Here is an 18029-nt window from a genome sequence, read left to right as displayed (position 1 = left end):
GAGGGCCTGGGCCCATGAAGGAGATAATGCAGCTTATCAGAGGCATGTCAATGGGGCAACCTCTGAGAATGGAGTCTGCTAATCTTGCAAGAAAAGTAACAGTTTGTTTCCAGATGAGGACAGAGTCTCCAGAGACTCAGGTCAGTAGTGATACAAGGAGAAAGGAAACAATGGCTCTGCTGTGCCTCAGCCAGTTCACCTGCCCTGCTCTCCCGCTGGTCTCCTCCCATGCAGCAGCCGACCCCTGCAGATGACCCTGAGATGCACTGAGGCCAGCGGGGACAGCAGCATGGCATCTATTCCCACCTTGGATCCATTCCATGTGGTTAACTTCACTCCACACAACCTGTCATCATCTTTGGTCAGCACACACCTGCCGATGCAACCTGGGGACACTATGGTATCACATGGTGCATAGGTGGCCCTGTACCAGACATCAGGGCAGTTTGAGAGTCAAACTTGAGTGAAGGCTATTTTAGAGGGCTGGGGAATACAGACACGGACTTGTTGGCTTTTTGCTCTCCCAGGATGCTAGAGATTCCTGCGCCATTTGTGTGCTAAGAGCTAGAGCACAAACCTAGCCTCCCAGTCCCCGCTTTCTGGTCCCAGAAAAGCCTAGAGATCCATCTCCAAAGCCAGTACCTGCCTGAGTCCATTTTGGGAAAATCGAACAAGGACCCTCTCCTGGGGGTTGACTGGAAATGAAAACTGAGACAAACTAAAGCAGAGGCAAGTGTCCCAAAGAGCAGAGTGACTGGTCATCCTGTGTTCATCCCTACATGGCTTCTCAGGTTTGGCTGCAGACCAGACACCTCTTCACACACCAAGTCTTGCTCTCAGTGTCCCAAATTTGGCCCCTGTGATAAATCATGCCGCCTGTCACTGTGAAGCTCTCCCAGAGGGAATGCCATTCTTTCCATGTAAAGGGACAATGGTGAGGTGTAAGGAGATCTCAGCTCTGCTCTCGGGAGGCAGCCAACCCCCTTGGCACAGCCAGCTCTTGCTTGGTTAGATTCTGGACCCATTCACCACATGCTACTCCAGAGAGATAAGGAAAGGGAAGCCACAAGTTCATGGTCTCTTGTCAGGAAGGGAGTCAAGTCCTGCAGTCCTAAGTCCCACCTGACCCACAAGGTACCAGTTAAACTTGGGAGAGGGCTTTATCTAAGTAGGAGGTCAAAGCCAGAGCACTGCGCTTCATTCGGATAGCATCCTGGACACCCAAATGGAGCTGTGACTCCATGATGGAACCCTTACCCAGTAAGCATGCACAAGACTCTAAGTTCCATCCCCAGCATTTGCAGGCCAAGAAGAGACAGAAAGTCAGCGCTGCATAAAACCAAAGGGTGTGTACCAGAGACATGAAAGTTAATAAGCAGGGTTAGCTCTGGAAAAAGGCTGACACAGGCCACTCCAAAAGAGAAATAGGCACAGTCTTGCCCCAGCCCAGACCCCAAACAAGGTGCTTGCTTCTTCCAGGAGACCCCCAGTGAGTCACAACTCCAAGTAAACAGGAGAAAGAATGTGGTCATGCATAGGAAAGTTCATGTCCTTCCTGGGGTCTCAGGACCAAGAAGTCTCTGATATTCCGAGCATGACTTGCACCATGGGCTCTTGAGCAAGCTAAGCTGAAAGCTTTCTTCTAGAACATTCTGGAAGTGAATGGGGCAGTCATGTCTCCGAGGCTTCCTTTATATCCAGATCCCTGTACCAAATGGAGCTCTAAACCTGGCCTCCTTTCAGCAAGTACACAGCAGACAGGGAATACTGGCAATGAGGGCAAGGGGGGCGGGGGGAGAAAGTGATGCCAATCAAAACCAGGCAGTTCCAGGCTGCAGGAGCTGACAGGCCAGTGACAACAGCCGTATAGTTGCTCATGCCACCTCCAGCCATTCCTGGACACCTTAAGACACTGAAGTCGCAAAGACTAGACAATATCCAACAAAGGATAACCCGAGGGGCTGCAAAGCGCTGGAAAGTGAGTCAAAGAGGCACAATAGGCCTCCCTAGAAAGCCTTGGTCCTAAGGGTCCCAAGAAAAAGAAGGAAGGGTTCGCTGGCAGCTGTGCCTCCATGAGGAGGCTGAGCTCTCAGCCATCACTGGGGGATACAAGGATGCGACTCTCTTTAGAGAGTGCCTTCCACCATACACGGCTCCCTTTCTTCTGAAACACACAGTTCGAGGTGTCATAACCCACCCCCCCCCCAGTTCCACCTCCCCTAGAGTCCAGCTACTCCTTTTTTGAGCAGAAAGTTATGTGCCTATCAAGACAGGGAGAGAGGAACCCAGAGGGCCCTGGGACTCGCCCTGGCGGATCACCCAGCTGTCTTGGTGTGAAGTCAGGAAGAAGATGAATCAAGAGGGGAAGGCGGGGGCGAGCCTCTAGAGGCTGCACCCTGTCATCTCCCTTTCCTCCTCCTCTCCCCTCCTCCGGCCCTCTGAGGAACTGTTTTTGCGTGTCTTTCCAGGCCCACTGTTTTACACATTCCAGCCCCAACAGTGGGCTGCCACAGACCGTTTTCCACTCTCTGAGCGCCAGGCACCTCTCCTACACTGAAGGGCTCGGACTGGGAGTGCAGAAGTCCTGTTCCCTAACACGGCCCCTCGACTCCGCCTTCCTGGCCTCCCCCGTTTCCTGAGAGCCCCCAGATGCCACCTTAGCCATGTCCTCTCCGTAGCCGTCGCTCAAAGCCGCGGTAAGCCCGCCAATCTCAACCCCCTCAGCGTCCACGCGTCCCCCAGGCCGCATCCTGCCCTCACGCCCCAGGACCCCAGCAGCAACCCGGTGCACAATCCCGGATCGGGTCTCCACGAAGAGCCACCGCGAGAACTCACCTGGACTTGGACCGCTGCGCGCCGCCGGTCTCCGGCCGGCCCGCCCGCTGCTCGCGGCCCCCCCGCCCGGAGCGACCAGCCTCGCCCTCCGCTCCCCTGTGCGCCCTCACTTCCGGGTTCCGGAGGCGCTGAGTGGGCGGGCGCCAGCGCGTCGGAGAGGCGGGGCGCCTCGAGGTCATGCCCCGCCGGAAGGCGCGCAGCGAACGCCCACTATGGTTGGAGCTTTCCCCTTGCCCAGAGTTCTCCAGCTGAGAGGGGCGGGCACTATGATAGCCACGCCCCTCCCCTGCACTATTTAGTCGGCTCACACTGGCGCCGGAAGCCCACGCATCTGAGGGACATCTTAAAGCCACTCCTTTCAGTACTCTTGGCTCTGCTAAACCAACTGTAGCTAGCTTGGAGCCCGCCCCGCGGCCTGCTTTCGGAGAGCACCCAACGTTTTCCATCACTACTCCCTGCCCCTTGGCGGGCGGGACTCTGAGACGTTTGCCTTTGAGTGGAAGGCGGGAAGATGGCGGGTGCCTCAGAGCGGGACGCAGGGTGAGTTGGGATCGCAGAAGGGCGGAATTTAGGGGCTCCTGAGGGTTAGACAAAAACCAGATTCTGGGCTCACAGGCAGCGGAGCTGGAGAACTGGGATCTTATGAGCGACTGCCAGAATCCCTTCCAGACCGGAAGCCCTGGCCCCATAAGTGTGTGCTAGCAAGCAGGGTTCCAAATGTGGCTCAGAAGTGGAGTTGCGCGTGGACTTTGGTGGACTTTCTCTCTCTTATTTTCCTTTGGAGACAGTGTTTCTCTTTTGTAGCTAGCCCGGAGCTATGGAGGCCAGGCTGTCCTTGAATGCACAGAGATCTGCCTCCCAAGGGCTGGGTGGGATCAAAGGCCTGTGCCACCAACACCCAGCGGTTTTTTTTTTTTTAAGGGAAAACGTGGCCCTACAAGGCAGCACGACTTTAGTCCCAGCACAGACATTTCCGTAGACTAAAGGGTTGCCTCTAGAGTTACTTGCTGCGCTCTCCTTTAGCCCTGGCTCACTGTGAGCGCTTCACACCCATGTGTCTTTGTTTCATAAGTCTGGAGGATGAGGGTCACAGGCTGATGTAACTGTGTCCAGCAAAGGACACTCAGCGAAGGTCAAGTGGGTTTAACAGCTCCGCAGGTAAAGGCTCTTGCCACCAAGCCTCATAACCTCAGTTTGATGCATGGGTTTCATCCGGTGAAAGAAGAGAGCTGACTACATGTTTTGTCCTCTACCTTCCATGTGCATGTCATGCCACACGAGCACCGCAAACTACATAAAATGTAAAATGCTGAAATGCTAAGAGAAGGGGCCTAACGTAGGGGCCCCCTACACCTGAGACTTCCAGCCCTGAAAGGCAGGGTGGAGAGTGGGGACTCACAGGACAGGACAGGGCCATGTTACTGAAGCCTGGTAGTGAGTGGTGGGCAGGCTCTGAGGCACCCTGAGGGACAACAGGTGCACCTGCACTTTGTAGAATTACAGGGGCCCATGTTCTCCTATATGCCCATGATCCCCCCACACTCCCCCCCAACACCAGAAGCCTCCAGCTCCCAGCCCTGCTCTCGACCTGTAGGTGCGAGAAGAGGTTAGAATTCCCTGGAGCTAGAGTTCAGCTCTTCTGCAAGAGCAGCGAACACCCTTAACCTGTGAGCTGTGAAATGAGATTTATTTGCTTGCTGAACAAGCCCAACAACAGTTTAGGTCCCCGGAAGCCACATAAAACTGGATGCAGTAGTGTCTGTAATCCAGCACTTCCCACAGGGATTTGGGAGGCTAAAGCAGGTTTCATGGTCTACCAGTTGTGTCAGCCTTGGTAGTAGAATGGCAAGTTGAATAGTTGCTGGTCATAGTGACCAGGCAGTCTAGAAAGCTGATCCTTTGCAGAGAGAAGGCTGTGTCATAGTCCCCCACCCCACCCTGCCAGCTCATCCCTATGACTGGAGCTAAAAGAACAGATCCAGAATGTTCCAGGTCTCTTTCCTCTTGCTTTCCTTCTATCATCTACCTAGCCCCTGTACTACTTATGGCCTTGTCAAATCCTCTGCCCCATCCCTAAGCCCTCACACCTGTCTGGCCGTTAGCATACCTGTCAGATAAGACAGGGATCTTGTCTTGAGGGGAAGCTCTGGTCTCTCTCTGTCTTAAGAAGCTCTGAGTCACACAGAGACATCTGAGGATTGAGGGAAGCCCATAGCCTGCCTTTTGACTTCCAGGAAGGTGTGAGAAAGGTGGTACTCTTCCTGTGGAGCCTCTAGTGGGAGCAGCCCTCACTTGGGTCGAGCTCCCACTGTCAGAAGGAGGCAGGCGGCTCTGGTCTTTGCACAGCTCTCCAGCTGTATGAACAGTATATCTCTCTGCTCTCTCTTGCAGGAAGCCTGCAGCCTCTGGTGCAGGTGCTGTTCCCAAGACAAAGGGAAGGAAAGTACAAGGTGAGGGCTGCCAGGGTCCTTTAAAAAAGTGTCTGTCTGCTTTGTCTTTTGTTAATATTTCTGTTTAACTTGTTATTCCATGTGCATTGATCTCATTGTAGGGGTGTGCATGCCAAAGCATGAGTGTTGAAGGGAGAGGAAAAACCATGGGAATCACTTTATCCTACCATGCGGGGTCCCAGGCTCTGAACTGGGTCATTGAGCTTGGCTACAAAGAGGCTACATGCTGAATTTCTTGCTGGCTCTGATTTCGGGGAGAGAGTCTCATAGAGCCCAGGTTGGCCAGTAAACTCCTGATCCTCCTGCCTCAAAATATTGCCATCTATTTCATGAAAGGGTTGAGTTATTAACAGGGGAACTGTGATGGGCAGAGATGCATGACTGAGGCTATTTGCTCAGTGGCATGCCTTTGGGGACTATAGTTTTCATCACTGAGGTGTCATTTGACTGCAGTGGTTCTCTAGAGAGTTAATCTTTTTTGCCAGGCTCTCAAGACAGGATTTGCAGGTGGAGGTCTGGAGGCCAGGCCTGCATTCTTCTTCAGAAGCTGCATTCCCAACTCTGGACAGTGCTGGTGGCACAGGGCCACATATCCATTTCTACCCTGAAATCTGCTGAGCCACCCTGTGTGGGTGCTAGGAAGCAAATTCAGGTTTCCTGAAAGAACATGGAGTGGTTTTCAAACCCTTACTCATGTTGTCCTTAATTATACTCTGGGCAAGGTGGGGGTCATGCATGCTAAGCACAACTTGGGGCAGTTTTTTCTCTTCTTGTACCATAGAGGGCCTTAGGATCAAACTCAAACTCTCAGGGTTGACAGTGATGCCTGGACCTGGTGGGTTTACCATATGGGATGAGGGGTTAGTCCTAGGGATGGAGCCCAGGCCCTCACACGTGCTAGGCAAGTGCCTAATCGCTGAGCCACATCCCCAGCAGATGTTGGTTTGCTTGTTTATGAAGATGGCAAGGATGGACCATGGGCCCTCACCGTGCCAACGCAGCTTCCTATCACACAGTGGCCCAGCCTGGTAGTCTTGTTTGTAACCTCTGCTATGTTTGCATGCTGCCTGGTTTTATTAATATAGCCATATCCTCAGGGTGACACAATCTTCATGGAGACTCCCACTGTTAGATGACTGCAGACAGGGACCAAAGGTGAACAGGAAACCAGTGCAGAGATGTTATGGTGTTTGTGTGAACTCTTGGACTGTTAGTCCAAGATGACAGAATGCTGAGAACATTGGTGTCCCCACTGCTGGAAGTAACCAGGACCACAGATCCCTGTCTTTCATCAAACCTGAAGTTTCCTAGCTGGCATGGTGGCACACACCTGTCATCCCAGCACTTGGGAGGCTCAGTCAGAAGAGTCTCCTGAGACCAGGAATGTGAGGCCAGCCTGGGCAACCCATCAGCCACAGTCCTAGCATGCAGACTTCCCCAGCCCTGCAGGGGAAGCAGCATGTCGCACCAGAAAGCCAGTGAGGCCCAGGTTGCTCTGACAGAGCAGCTGCTCGTTAGCAATAAGGGATAGGGCTTAGTGTGCCCAGAGGCTCTGAGACCTCCGGTTTCAAGGACCCAGCAGCAGGCCAGCCTGTCTCAGCCTGGACTCACTACTGAAGGAGGAAGGAGCCCCGAGTCCTGGGCACAAAGCTGCTGGGAGCCCCATGGCCTGGACTGCTGGTGGCTGCTGGGGTCAGGAGCAGTGTCTTGGTGGGTCCTGCTGTGGTGAGAGCAGCAGAGCTTCTGGAGGACAGAGAGGGAGCCAAGGAGAGCGGGAAACCAGTGTACAGATCTTAGAGTGTTTGTGTGAGGCAGAGCTAGGAAGTGGGTCGCAGGGGCAGGGGAGCAGCAGGCTGTGTCGGTAGAGCTGAGTCAACCCAAGGACAGAGTTGCCAGAGCCCAGCAGCATGGGGTAGGAGAGTATGTCAGGGGAGGGGCTCCTGTCCTTCTGAGACAGTCTCCATCAGAGACTGAAGGGCTGGGCCTAGGCAGCACAGGGAATTAGGAATGAGGGACTGGAGAGTTGTGGGAAAAGAATGCACCTAGGAGTGAAGCAGGGCCCACGTTGTGGGATGGCTGAGGCCAGGCAGAGTTGGGTCTTGCTCGTCCTACACTGGGCCAGGACGGAGGGCCCAAGCTTAGCAGCCACCAAAAGAAGCCAAAGTGTCTGAGGAGGCCTACATCTGATTAAGTCTCATGAGGGTCCCACCCATGGTAAGGCAGGAATCGGTGAAAGAGAAAGATTGTGGGTGTAACCGTCCTCACCTCTGAAGGGATGAGGCTCATGGCTCCCACAGGACTAACCATGCAGGAACACGAGCCCTGTGCACTGGCCTCCCTGTCACTGGGCTGCTGAAGGCTCTTCCTGCCTTCAGTTTGTTGCTGTATTAACCTGGTAGCCTTATTTCCTGAGAAGCTTGGGTGACTGAGGTGCAGAGGAACAAGGTCCAGCTGAGAGGAGGGATCAGAGTGCCCTGCGGTTGGCAGACAGGCTCTGAGATCTGGCCTGAGCACTTAGGCCAGTGTGCCTGTTTGTCTTAGCTGCAGGCTCAAGAGGGTTAAACTGAACCAGGGTCAGAATCCCACATGTGGCCTACATTTTCCAAGCTTTTTCCTGGTTGCAAGCTCTGGGCAAACTCACTTGGCCCTCTACACCCTTCCCTGAGCTCTAGATGACTCGGATGGATCTTGGAGAGGTCCCCAAATCCATGCCAACACAGCAGTGACATAATGGCAGTGTCGTCTAGGGTTCCAGGAATGGATCTTTTTTTTTTTTTCCCTCTGCTGGCATAAAGAATAAGAAAGTGGGCAAAACAAGGCCAAGCCTTCCTAGAGTTGAAGCCCAGAACACACAAGACTCCCCAGGGAGGGGCCCATCCAAGATTCGGCTTATTCCATGGTGAGTGAGAGGTGCCTATGCACACACATGTAGCTGCTCTGGGACTAGAGAGGTCATCGGATCCCCAGAGCTGATGTCACTGATGGCGGTGAGCCTTAGAGAGGCCTTTGGATTCCTAGATCTGGCGCTGCAGATGTTTGTGAGCCTCCATGTTGGCGCTGGGGACTAAACTCTGGTTCTCTGCAGGAGCAGCAAGCACTCAACCGATCAGCCATTTCTCCTGCACCTTTTTTAAGAATTACGCTTATTTGCTTGACGGGGGTGGTGATGCCATGATGCACAAGACTGAGGTCAGAAGATAAGGCTTGGGAGTAATTCTCTTTCCATCTTGGTCGCACACATGGAACTGAGATCATCCGACTTGGTGACAAGCCCTCTCTACCCAGTGAGCCATCCTACTGGCCCCTGGCTTTCACTTTCTAGGATGTTTCTGTATTTCATCCTACTTGATGCCTTGATGCTTACTCGTAGTCCAGGAACTCACATACCAGAGGCTTCTATAAACGTCTTATAAACACTAAGTATCCTCTCAAGGTTACTATGTGTGCGAGCTGCCCTGTGCATACCTGGAAGGCTGAAGGATCCAGTCTGCAGGGAGCAGAAGGCTGGGTGCTTTTTCTGTCATCGAGCATGAAGGGCCTGTCCTGCTTTTCATTGTAGGGTCCTGGTCCCGCTCTGGGTCTTCCTGGTGCAGTAGTCATGTTCTATGACAAACACTGTGTCTCCTACAGGAGGAAGAGTGGTCGAGTCCCGGTACCTGCAATATGACAAGAAAACAAAGAAGGTAATGAAGTCCTTTGATCCCACAGCCACTGTGAGTGGGTGAGGCGGAGGGCACATGGGCAGCCACAGTCCAATCCTGGAGGACGCCTTTGGGCCCTTTGCCAGGTGCCTCTGCGACATCCAGGCCTGGACACAGTGAGGACGATGAGTCTGGTTAGTGCAGCATCGGCATATGTCAGTCTCCATGGTCTACGGCCCTGCACCTCCTCACTGGTCCTCTTGCTTTTGAGACCTCTATTTTGCCAAGCCTTTTCTTTAAGACCATCGCCTGGATCGCCCAGGTGGCTCCTAAGGGACAGACACTGACAGCAGGCATTTGGTATGGATCACAGGCAAAATTGCCATGGAACATTTTGCCATCCTACCCAGAATGCTGTGACAGGTCCCACTTAGGTAGTGTTCTCTTCTGGAATGTTCTGTGTGGTACTTTGAACTGTGGATAAGAAGGCTAGCAGTTCTTCCTGCTGTCCACACGGTCCTCCAGCACCCTGAAAGCTGCAGTGCTCACCTAGAAGGAAGCACATTCAGGTCAGGGAGTGCCCTGAGGAGCTCAAATCAGCTTCCTGATCGTCCCTGCAGTGACACCTCACCCCTTCAGTGCAGTGGGCCTATGGCTTTCAGGTTCCGGATTATCTGTTAAGCTCAGTTTGTAATCAGAATGTTTTATGTTCAGCCTCTGCCTGGACTGTACTCCGAGAAGAGTGGTGGGGGTTCAAGGGTTCCTGGGGCAGCATCTGGAGAGCAAGCCTAAGTGAAGGGGTTTTTACATCACCCTACAGGCATATTCCCAAAGATAGTTATCCCTGGTTCATTTAAGCTGCTGCTGAAGATGCCTTGAAGGCATGGCCACAGCGCCCCCATGTGTTCACATGTGATGTTTCCATTCAAGAGCTCTGATACCAGCCTTCTCCTACCCCAGCAGGTGGCCCCTGCATCAGGCTGGAGTTTTGAGTATCTGTGTTGTCATGATTACACCTGCTGTTTTCTCCTGGGGCAGAACGGATCTCAAAAGGTCTGAGCCAGTGTGGCATTCTCTCTCTGGTTGAGGATTCTTGGAGAGCCTCATCTCTAATTCCTGAGTGAAGGTGTAGAGTAGGAGAACTCCTAGATGTGAAATTCAGTGTTTTCAGATTCCAGGTTTGGGATGAGAAGTACTCGGTGTGTGCATGTGTACATGTGTCTGTGTGCATGCACATGCAGGCCAGGAATGAACACCAGGACCTTCCTCAGTCACTGTCCACCTTGTCTGCAAACAAACTCTCACACAGAAGCTGTGGCTCACAGATGAGGCTGAACAGGCTTAGAGTCCCACAGAGCCTTCTGCTGCCAACCTTTGAACGGGTGACAGTTGTGTGTGTGTGTGTGTGTGTGTGTGTGTGTGTGTGTGTGTGTGTGTGTGAGAGAGAGAGAGAGAGAGAGAGAGAGAGAGAGAGAGAGAGAGAGAGAATCTCAATATGCAGCAGGAGTCCCTGCAGCGTGAGCATTGCCAGGGCAGACACATGCTTGACTGTCAGGCAGGCAAGAAGCAGACCTCATGTTAATGCTCTTGGTTAATGGTTAGAGCTCATGGTTGATGCTCTTCCTGCCCTTGAAGGCCTGGCTGGCACCTGCCTGGAGACTGCTGGCTCTGATGCTGGCCTAGACAGCCAGGGCCATGGCTGATGGATGCCCAGAGTGACCCTCATTCTTGGCAAACTTCTCTACTCCAGTCTGAATGTGCTTGGGTGTTTAATGCAAGGACTGGGTTTAGATTTCCTGTTCCATCCTGCTGCCTCCTTGTCTTCCTCAGAGGGTTACCTGCCCCAGTGATGAAGGAGAAGGGTGAGAACCACAGCACCACCCTACCATGCTTCTGCTTGCTGATCTGTGGTATCTGTCGACATAGAACCATTCCTGTGGTGGTCCTGTTGCTGTTTGTAAGCTTTGAGGACTTATGCCAGTGTAGGAATGTGTAGAGTCATCCTGGGAACACTACAGGAAGTTGGTCTTCAGGCCCACAAAGCACAGACCTGAAGAGATACCCAGGTTTTGAAGGAGGTCCAGTAGATGTGCTGTTAGTTTCCTGTGTCTGAGGCATGTGACTGTCCCCTGCTGAACAAAATGTATACACAAAACACTTAAGTGTCCCGCTGACCTCTGAGAAAGAACAACAGGAAGATGGCTTGGCCTCTTCACTCTCTGTTTCTGTCCACATAACAGGTTTCTGTAGCAGCCAAAGGAGAGAAGCCCCCCACCGAGGGAAGGAAGGCCAGCACAGTGCCTAGGAGCAGAGGTGGGGCCTGGCTGTGGAGGGGGACAAGTGGCTGGGTATAGGGACTCTAGGATCAGGAAAGAGGCTGCCTGGCATCCCATCCCCCACAGCAATGAAGACAACCACACACAATCAGGCTCATAGGCCGGTCTGATCCAGACAGTCCCTGGCTTCCCAATGATTATAGATTGTGTCAGGGGAGCACCATGGACTCTCTGTAAGAAAGGTTCAAGTGGGGGTTGAGGATTTAGCTCAGTGGTAGAGCGCTTGCCTAGCAAGTGCAAGGCCCTGGGTTCAGTCCCCAGCTCTGAAAAAAAAAAAGAAAAGAAAGGTTCAAGTGTTTATTAAGGGATCATGGGGCAGAGTGTATGAGGGCACAGCCATATGTCCACAGAACTACTTGTAGATCCAGAGAGCAGGGAGGGAATGACCAGGAGCTCCTACCTGCTGCTGCCTTATGGTTTCTGCAGAAATTATAGCCCAGTGTCAATTAGGAGGTGGAGGCAATATCAGTTCAGGGTCTTTGGCCACATGAGGAGATTGAGGCCAGCCATGTGCTGTGGCATGAGGAACAACGACCAGCAATGAGAAAATGAAATATAAAAATTGGCTGCTCAGCTTTGATACTGCTGACTGCTGACCTGGCCAGGTGCATCCTGTTCACCAAAGTCTCACCCAACAGCTGTGGCTTCACCCACCAAAAATCACAAGCAAGTGGCCCAGCTCCAAATCCAAATGTGTGCATGCATTGCCATGTCTCAGGTACTGTTTCAACTCAGCTGCACAGCTCTCAGGATCCATGAGAGTCCAGCATGCACACACCTGAAAGAAACGGTCCTGGAGCCTCAAGCAGTACTGAGGGGTGTGGGCCTCTGCCTCACTCCCCAGTGGAACTGATCTTGGCATTCTTTTGGACAGAAGAGAGCAAAGTGATGGGGACAAGCAACCTGCAGTCTACCATGCTGGAAGGGCATGGCTTGAATCCACCAGACCTAGACCTTTCTGCTATTGACGGTAAGTGGTTTCTTTATTTTCGGGCGAAGCTTGCTAGGATGGTCCCCAACCTTGGATACCCTTTTGCTAAGTTGACTCGCTCTGTGAGAGCAGCATGTACCTTTCATGCGCACCAAGCCTGGCATTGTGAGTCCCCGTGTGGTCCCAGTCCCCATGTGGTCCCAGCTCGGCTTGTTCTGCAGGACTGGTCTCCTGTCAGGTGGGGTGGCAACTGCAGTACAGGTCCCAGGCAGTGCTGGGGCAGGAGGATTGAGTCTTAGGCCAGCCTGGGCTACCTCTTCAGAAACCAAGTGGAAAACACTCTTTTTAAAATAAAATGACATGGACTTTCTTTCAGACAAAAGCATGTCCAGGAAGGCTCCCCAGCTAGAAAGGTCAGTGGCAGGAACTGATAAGTCCACATCCCTTTTGAGACCTGACCAAAAAAGGACACTTCGAAAGAAAAGACGGGTGAGCATGGGGACAGAAAACAGGTCTCACTCCCTGCAGACAGGGCTCCAGGGGCAGAGTGAATTGGCCCTCTGGCTGGAGACCAGGGTTATAATACCCATGAGTCCTTGCTCGGGTCGGTGTGTCCACACAGTGAGCAGGGACCCCCGTAATTCTATCCCAGGCAAGATGAGAGCAGGGCTCCATCTTAGCCGAGCAGACTTGTTCTGTCTGAACCTACAAAGTACACAGAAGAGGGGGTTCTGCCATGGGTACAGCCAGTCCTCTGGGAACTGAAGAGCTGGACCCCTGCAGGATCTGCAGGAGACCATGGACATGATGGAGTCGCAGACGCTGCTGATGACCCTGCTGTCTGTGAAGGTGAGCATAGTTCAGCCTCATGTGTCCCTGTGTGTCTTCTGTCCTCTTCCCACCCCACCTGAGTCAGTCTGGTGCCCACAGGTGGAGAACAACCTGGCTCTGCTGGAGGAGAAGGCGGAGAAGGACTTGGCAGCCATGTGCCATGAGAAGGAGAGGCTGCAGAGGCAGGCACTGGAGCTGAGGCGTCAGCTGCTTCTCAGACAGAAACATCAGGAGCTGGCGGCTGCCCTGGATGCCCAGGTGGGTCTGAGCATGCTCCTGAAGCACCCAGGGCACACAAGGGAGGGACAGTCGGGGTGTCACCATTTGCACTCTCACAACTCTGCTCAGGCTCCTGGTGTCGGCATGGTGCTGTATTAGGACGTTTGAGAGGAAAGGGTCTGTCTGGCTTACACTTCCATATCACTGTTCATCACAGAAGGTGGTCATGAACTCACACAGGGCAGGAACCTGAAGGCAGGAGCTCTGATGGAGAGGCCATGAAGGAGTCCTGCTTACTGGCTTGTGCCCCATGGTTTGCTCGGCCTCCTTTCTTACAGAAGCCAGGACCACCAGCCCAGGGATGGCTCCACCCACAGTGGGCTGGGCCCTCCCCCATCAGTAATTGAAAAAATGCTTTACAGCTGGATCTTGTGGAGGCATTTCCTCAACTGGCTCCTTCCTTTCTGACGTCAACCGGACACACAAAACCAGCTAGGACATACTGTGTGTGGACACCTGTCTGCCACATTTTCTACCAATCGGCTGCCATCCCACCCTGGTGCTTAACACAGTGACTGTCCCACCCAGGGCAGGTCAGAGTGGATCCAGATGCCTGGACAGGCTGGTCCGTGAGGCTGGAGACATGCAGTGCCAGAGCAGGGCTTAGCATACGCAGGACTAGTCCATTTCACAGATCATTCCTGTCTGTGTGGGCGAGCACAGCATGTTCTACCGTGTCCCCTCCCACCTGCAGACTGAGGTGCTGAGCCCTCTTCCGCCTGTGTTAGAGCGCTTCAAAGAGGAATACAAGACACTGGGCAGAGCCCTGGACACCACGAGGCACGAGCTGTCCATGCAGGCCGTCCACATGGAAGGAAGTGGGCAGGAGCTCCTAGGTAGGCATCTCCATGGCAGGAAGGAGCCCCAAGACCCACATGTGACATCCTAGGTGCCTCAGCTCTGGCATGGTTCCAGAACCCATGTCCTCACCAGTGCGGGTAGGAAAGTGGGTAACTGAGTAAGAGATTCTGTCCGCAGGCTGCTGTGAGGACAGCTGGATGGTACTGGGGAAAGGGGCTCCTGAACTGATCCTGGGCCCTACCAGTGGGGTGGGGTGTTGGTGAGGAAGTCACTGTAGACCAGTGCTGATGCACTTCGGTGCGTCTCTGGAGCAGCCCACTTCACGGGGATGGCTGAGCTGTACAGGGTTTGCTTCCTGCTCTCTTCCCTCATGTCCAGTGGTTGCTTTCAGGACCCCAAAGCATAACTAAAGCTGTGGGCCCTCGAGTTTCTTCTAAAGCAGCAGAGTGGGACTGGGCACAGTTGTATGACTGACACCGCAGCTCTTGGGGACTAAGGCAGGAGGGGATCACTAGAGCTCGGTAGTTAGAGTCCAGCCTGGGCTACGCAACAAACCATAAAAGCTACAATGGCCTGCAGCTATCCTTTCAACACTTGGAGCCTGTGAGATCCAGGTTATCCTGAGCTACAAACTGAGAGCTTGGGTCCAAAAAAGGGCACAGAGTTTACCTGGAACCTCAGACATCCTCCATAAACTAAACCCTCCCTAGCTGTCTTGCTGCACTCATCACAGGCCTCTGCACTGCCTGCCAAGGTGAGGACAGAAGGGCAGGCTGTGTGTACTGCACACCTGCAGGGAATGGGGATTTTCACCCCCTTGGCCTGTGCTTGGTTGCATGTGTGGGGCTGGCCTGGGCTTGGGGCACTTGTCAGAGCATCAACTTTTCCCACAGCTGGTGCAGGTGCCAGGAGTTTGGCACTTTGTAATGGGGGCCAGGAAGGACAGGGTCCAGTAGAAGAACAGAGTATGAGAGAGAGCAGGAGGGCAGCTAGCAACCTGGAGCCTCAGCTCCTTTGCCCCACAGGGAGCCCTGCTGGGCAGCTGTGTGTAACGTGTTACCTGTGCACCCCATGCCTGGGCATTCACTTTCCAGCTTGTGTCCTTCACTGACACTTGCTGGAGACAGTGAGAGCTCTGAGAAGAGCCAGCTCTACCACCAACACCAGCCTCGACGCCAGCCTCTGCCCAGCAGAAATCAATGTCGCTTTGGTGAGCAGAGACCTACTAAAGTGACCTGTGTCTCCACAGATGATCTGGAGCCAGCCCTGAGGACCACCCTGCAGCTCCTGGGTGATCTGAGCATCTGCTCCCCAGAAGACAGTGCACAGGTGCAGGGGGCCAGCACGCAGCAGCCTGGGGCCAGTGCACAGCTGAATTGTTTGCTGAAGGAACTGAAGGGCTTGGTCGCTGAGAAAGACCTGGAGCTCTGCAGGTGTGCGGCTGACCTCCCTCTCTAACCCCGCCTACTCCTCCCTCTCTAACCCCGCCTACTCCTCCCTCTCTAACCCCGCCTACTCCTCCCTCTCTAACCCCGCCTACTCCTCCCTCTCTAACCCCGCCTACTCCTCCCTCTCTAACCCCGCCTACTCCTCCCTCTCTAACCCCGCCTACTCCTCCCTCTGTTGTGCTCCTCCATCCTCTCCTTTCTTTTCTGCCGGGCACTAGGGATGGAACCCTACCTAGTTGGTAGCTCAGATGAAGGCTGGTTCTGTCTGGCTTTGAACTTTTAGCAATCCTTCTGCTTCAGTTTGCTGAGTTCTGTAACACCAGGCATATACCATCACAGCCAGCTATTGTGGGTTGGAATTTTGTCTGTGTGCCTTCGTGTGTGTGTGGGGGGGGGGAAGTGTGTGTCAGTTTTCTGTTTGGGCATTTGGGCACATACATGATGCCAGGGCATGAGTGTAGAGGGCAAAGGACAGCTTTAAGAGTCTTTCCTCTTTCCACTATTTGTATCCCAGGGGTCCAGATGAGGTCAGAGGCAGGATTGGCAGTAAACAACTTCACCCACTGAGCCATTTTGTTCAACCCAAGAGAATCTTGCTCTGTCTGCTCTCACAATGCTAAATGCATTCAAGTAGATGGGTCCTAAAGGACTCTGCAGGGACTGTGAAGTATGCCACACCCACCACTGTCCTACGCTGTCCTACAGGGTAGATCAGCCACCACTCACATGGACAGGGGAGACAGGGTCTTTGTCTTGCTCCCACTGTCTAGCAAGCACACAGGTTACCCGTCTGTGTCCTGAGTGGTAGAGCAGATGCACCCGAAATCCACATTGTGGCTCATGCCCTCAGTCACCTAGAGCCTGTTAAAGTCTCTGTGGATACCTGGCCATTGGATAAAACGATAGACAGAAGGCATGGCCATGTAGTGATGGGCTGAGGCTCACCTCTTGGGTTCGCTCCAACAAGGTCTCCTCATGTAAACTTTGCCCACTGTTGAGGGTGTGGAAGGCTTGCCACTGAGGTCCCAGATACCCAGGAGTCCGGGGCAGAATGAAGGTAAGCATTCAAGGTTGGCTGCTCCTTGCTTTATGGAGAGACTTTATACAGAACTCTTGCTTGCTAGGCCTGACAGCAAAGGCCTGCCATCTCAGCTACATGAAGGGCTGAGGCAGAAGGATCATCAGTTCAAGCTCAGCTTGAGGAAATTGAGATTCCTCAAGAAGTAAAAAGAGGGAGGGATGGAAATGGAGAAACTCAGCATGTTACTTACGCAGCGTGTACAATATCCTGGATCTGTCCCAGCAACATGGACACACACATGCCCACCAAGTTTGCAGTCAATTCAAAAAAATCTTGGGGTTGGGGATTTAGCTCAGTGGTAGAGCGCTTGCCTAGCAACCGCGAGGCCCTGGGTTCGGTCCCCAGCTCCGGAAAAAAAAAAAAAAAAAAAAATCTACCCTGCCTTACAACTCTTGCTCACTTCCAAATACACTTAGGGTTGAAAATAAATCCTGAAATCGGGTTGAGAATAAATTCTGAGTTCAGTCTCTAGGACTGACCTAGAGAGAGAACAGTCTCCTGTCAGTTGTCCTTTGACATCCACAGGAAGCTGTGTGTTTTATGCAACATACATGCATACACGTGCATACACACGCACACACATACACACACAGGTTTTTTAATTGTTTTTCTAAGGTCTCCATTAGAGTTTTGGCTGCAGGCAAAATTGTCTCTTCTCTTTCTCTGTCCACAGACTTGTCAGCCAGGTGGTGGAACTTTCCTCCCAGGCCAGTAAAGAGGCAGCTTTGACGAACCAGGAAGTCTGGGAAGAGGCACAGGGCACCCTCACCAGCAGCCAGGGATACTTCAGTCCAGATGTCCGCAAGGACCACAGTCCCACCCAGGACAGGACAAATTCCAGCAGTCTTGACCCTTGATTGCTTCAGGGCTGCCTGCCCTGCCACTAGTGAATCCCAAGTCCCTATCCTGTCCTTGCTGTATGTAAATAAATGTAAATAAAAACATGTAAATAAATGTCAATGTCACTTTATTTCCTCAGATGAAGGGTTGAGATGAGAGCCTGAGAGCCATACCCCTTGAACTGAACCCACAGCCTTGTTTTCTCTGTTCTAACAGACAGCTGCAAGCCTCCCTACACTGTAATCTTCCAGGGTGACTGACTGAATCCCCTTCTTCCTGCTGATGGATTTGCTCTGCTTGGTCTCATACTAACCTTGGCAGTATGTCCTAAGCTTCTGGCTCTTTCTCATCCTCTGGCTTGTTCTGTCTTCACCTGTGTCTAATCTGTCTCTGTAAAACCATCCTGGTACAACTACCATACATGCACCACACCATACTTATCTCTCTCCTCTCTCCCTCAGTGTGTGCAGAGGCCATTGGATTCCCAAGCAGAGTAAGGTGTCAAGATGTAGACAGAAAAAGTGGGAACACATTCTGATGTCCGTGGTGGCTCAGC

General features: G+C 53.0%; 2 protein-coding genes across 70 annotated transcripts in view; one reads left to right on the top strand and one right to left on the bottom strand.

Annotated features, from left to right (window-relative positions):
* The window catches only part of Myo9b (myosin IXb), an 84620-nt gene extending 81665 nt beyond the window's left edge, over nt 1-2955 (bottom strand). For 49 of the 52 annotated variants that reach the window (XM_087587497.1, XM_087587502.1, XM_087587499.1 and 46 more), the window contains exon 1: nt 2836-2955. The gene's annotated coding sequence lies outside the window, so the exon portion shown is untranslated. 52 annotated transcript variants of the gene reach the window in all.
* Nucleotides 2956-3160: 205 nt separating this feature from the next.
* On the top strand, nt 3161-17603 carry Haus8 (HAUS augmin-like complex, subunit 8). 18 transcript variants are annotated; one of them, XM_087587697.1, is made up of 12 exons: nt 3161-3375; nt 5227-5285; nt 8916-8968; nt 9890-9979; nt 11167-11239; nt 12140-12232; nt 12570-12682; nt 12977-13042; nt 13124-13282; nt 13998-14139; nt 15354-15537; nt 17307-17587. In XM_087587697.1, exons 1-12 carry the CDS (start codon nt 3347-3349, stop codon nt 17488-17490), a joined length of 1245 nt encoding a protein of 414 aa, XP_087443823.1. In that variant the 5' UTR covers nt 3161-3346; the 3' UTR covers nt 17491-17587. The 18 variants fall into 18 exon arrangements, 12 of the variants coding, with proteins under 12 accessions (XP_087443823.1, XP_087443820.1, XP_087443821.1 ...); XM_087587694.1 differs by having other exon boundaries at nt 12137-12232; XM_087587695.1 differs by having other exon boundaries at nt 9887-9979.
* The last annotated feature ends 426 nt before the right edge of the window (nt 17604-18029 follow it).

This window comes from Rattus norvegicus, chromosome 16 (genome assembly GCF_021556685.1).
Source record: "Rattus norvegicus strain SHRSP/BbbUtx chromosome 16, alternate assembly SHRSP_T2T, whole genome shotgun sequence".
Classification (NCBI taxonomy): Eukaryota; Metazoa; Chordata; class Mammalia; order Rodentia; family Muridae; genus Rattus; species Rattus norvegicus.
Note: the sequence above shows the minus strand (reverse complement) of the source record. Positions and strands in the feature narration are given on the sequence as shown.

Excerpts from the sequence above, each read along its gene's own strand:
- Haus8 (XM_087587693.1), top strand. The coding sequence starts at position 3,347 with ATGGCGGGTGCCTCAGAGCGGGACGCAGG. Across the intron at positions 3,376-5,226 it reads GCCTCAGAGCGGGACGCAGG|GAAGCCTGCAGCCTCTGGTG; the intron begins GTGAGTTGGGAT and ends TCTCTCTTGCAG. Across the intron at positions 12,683-12,976 it reads CACTTCGAAAGAAAAGACGG|GATCTGCAGGAGACCATGGA; the intron begins GTGAGCATGGGG and ends GGACCCCTGCAG.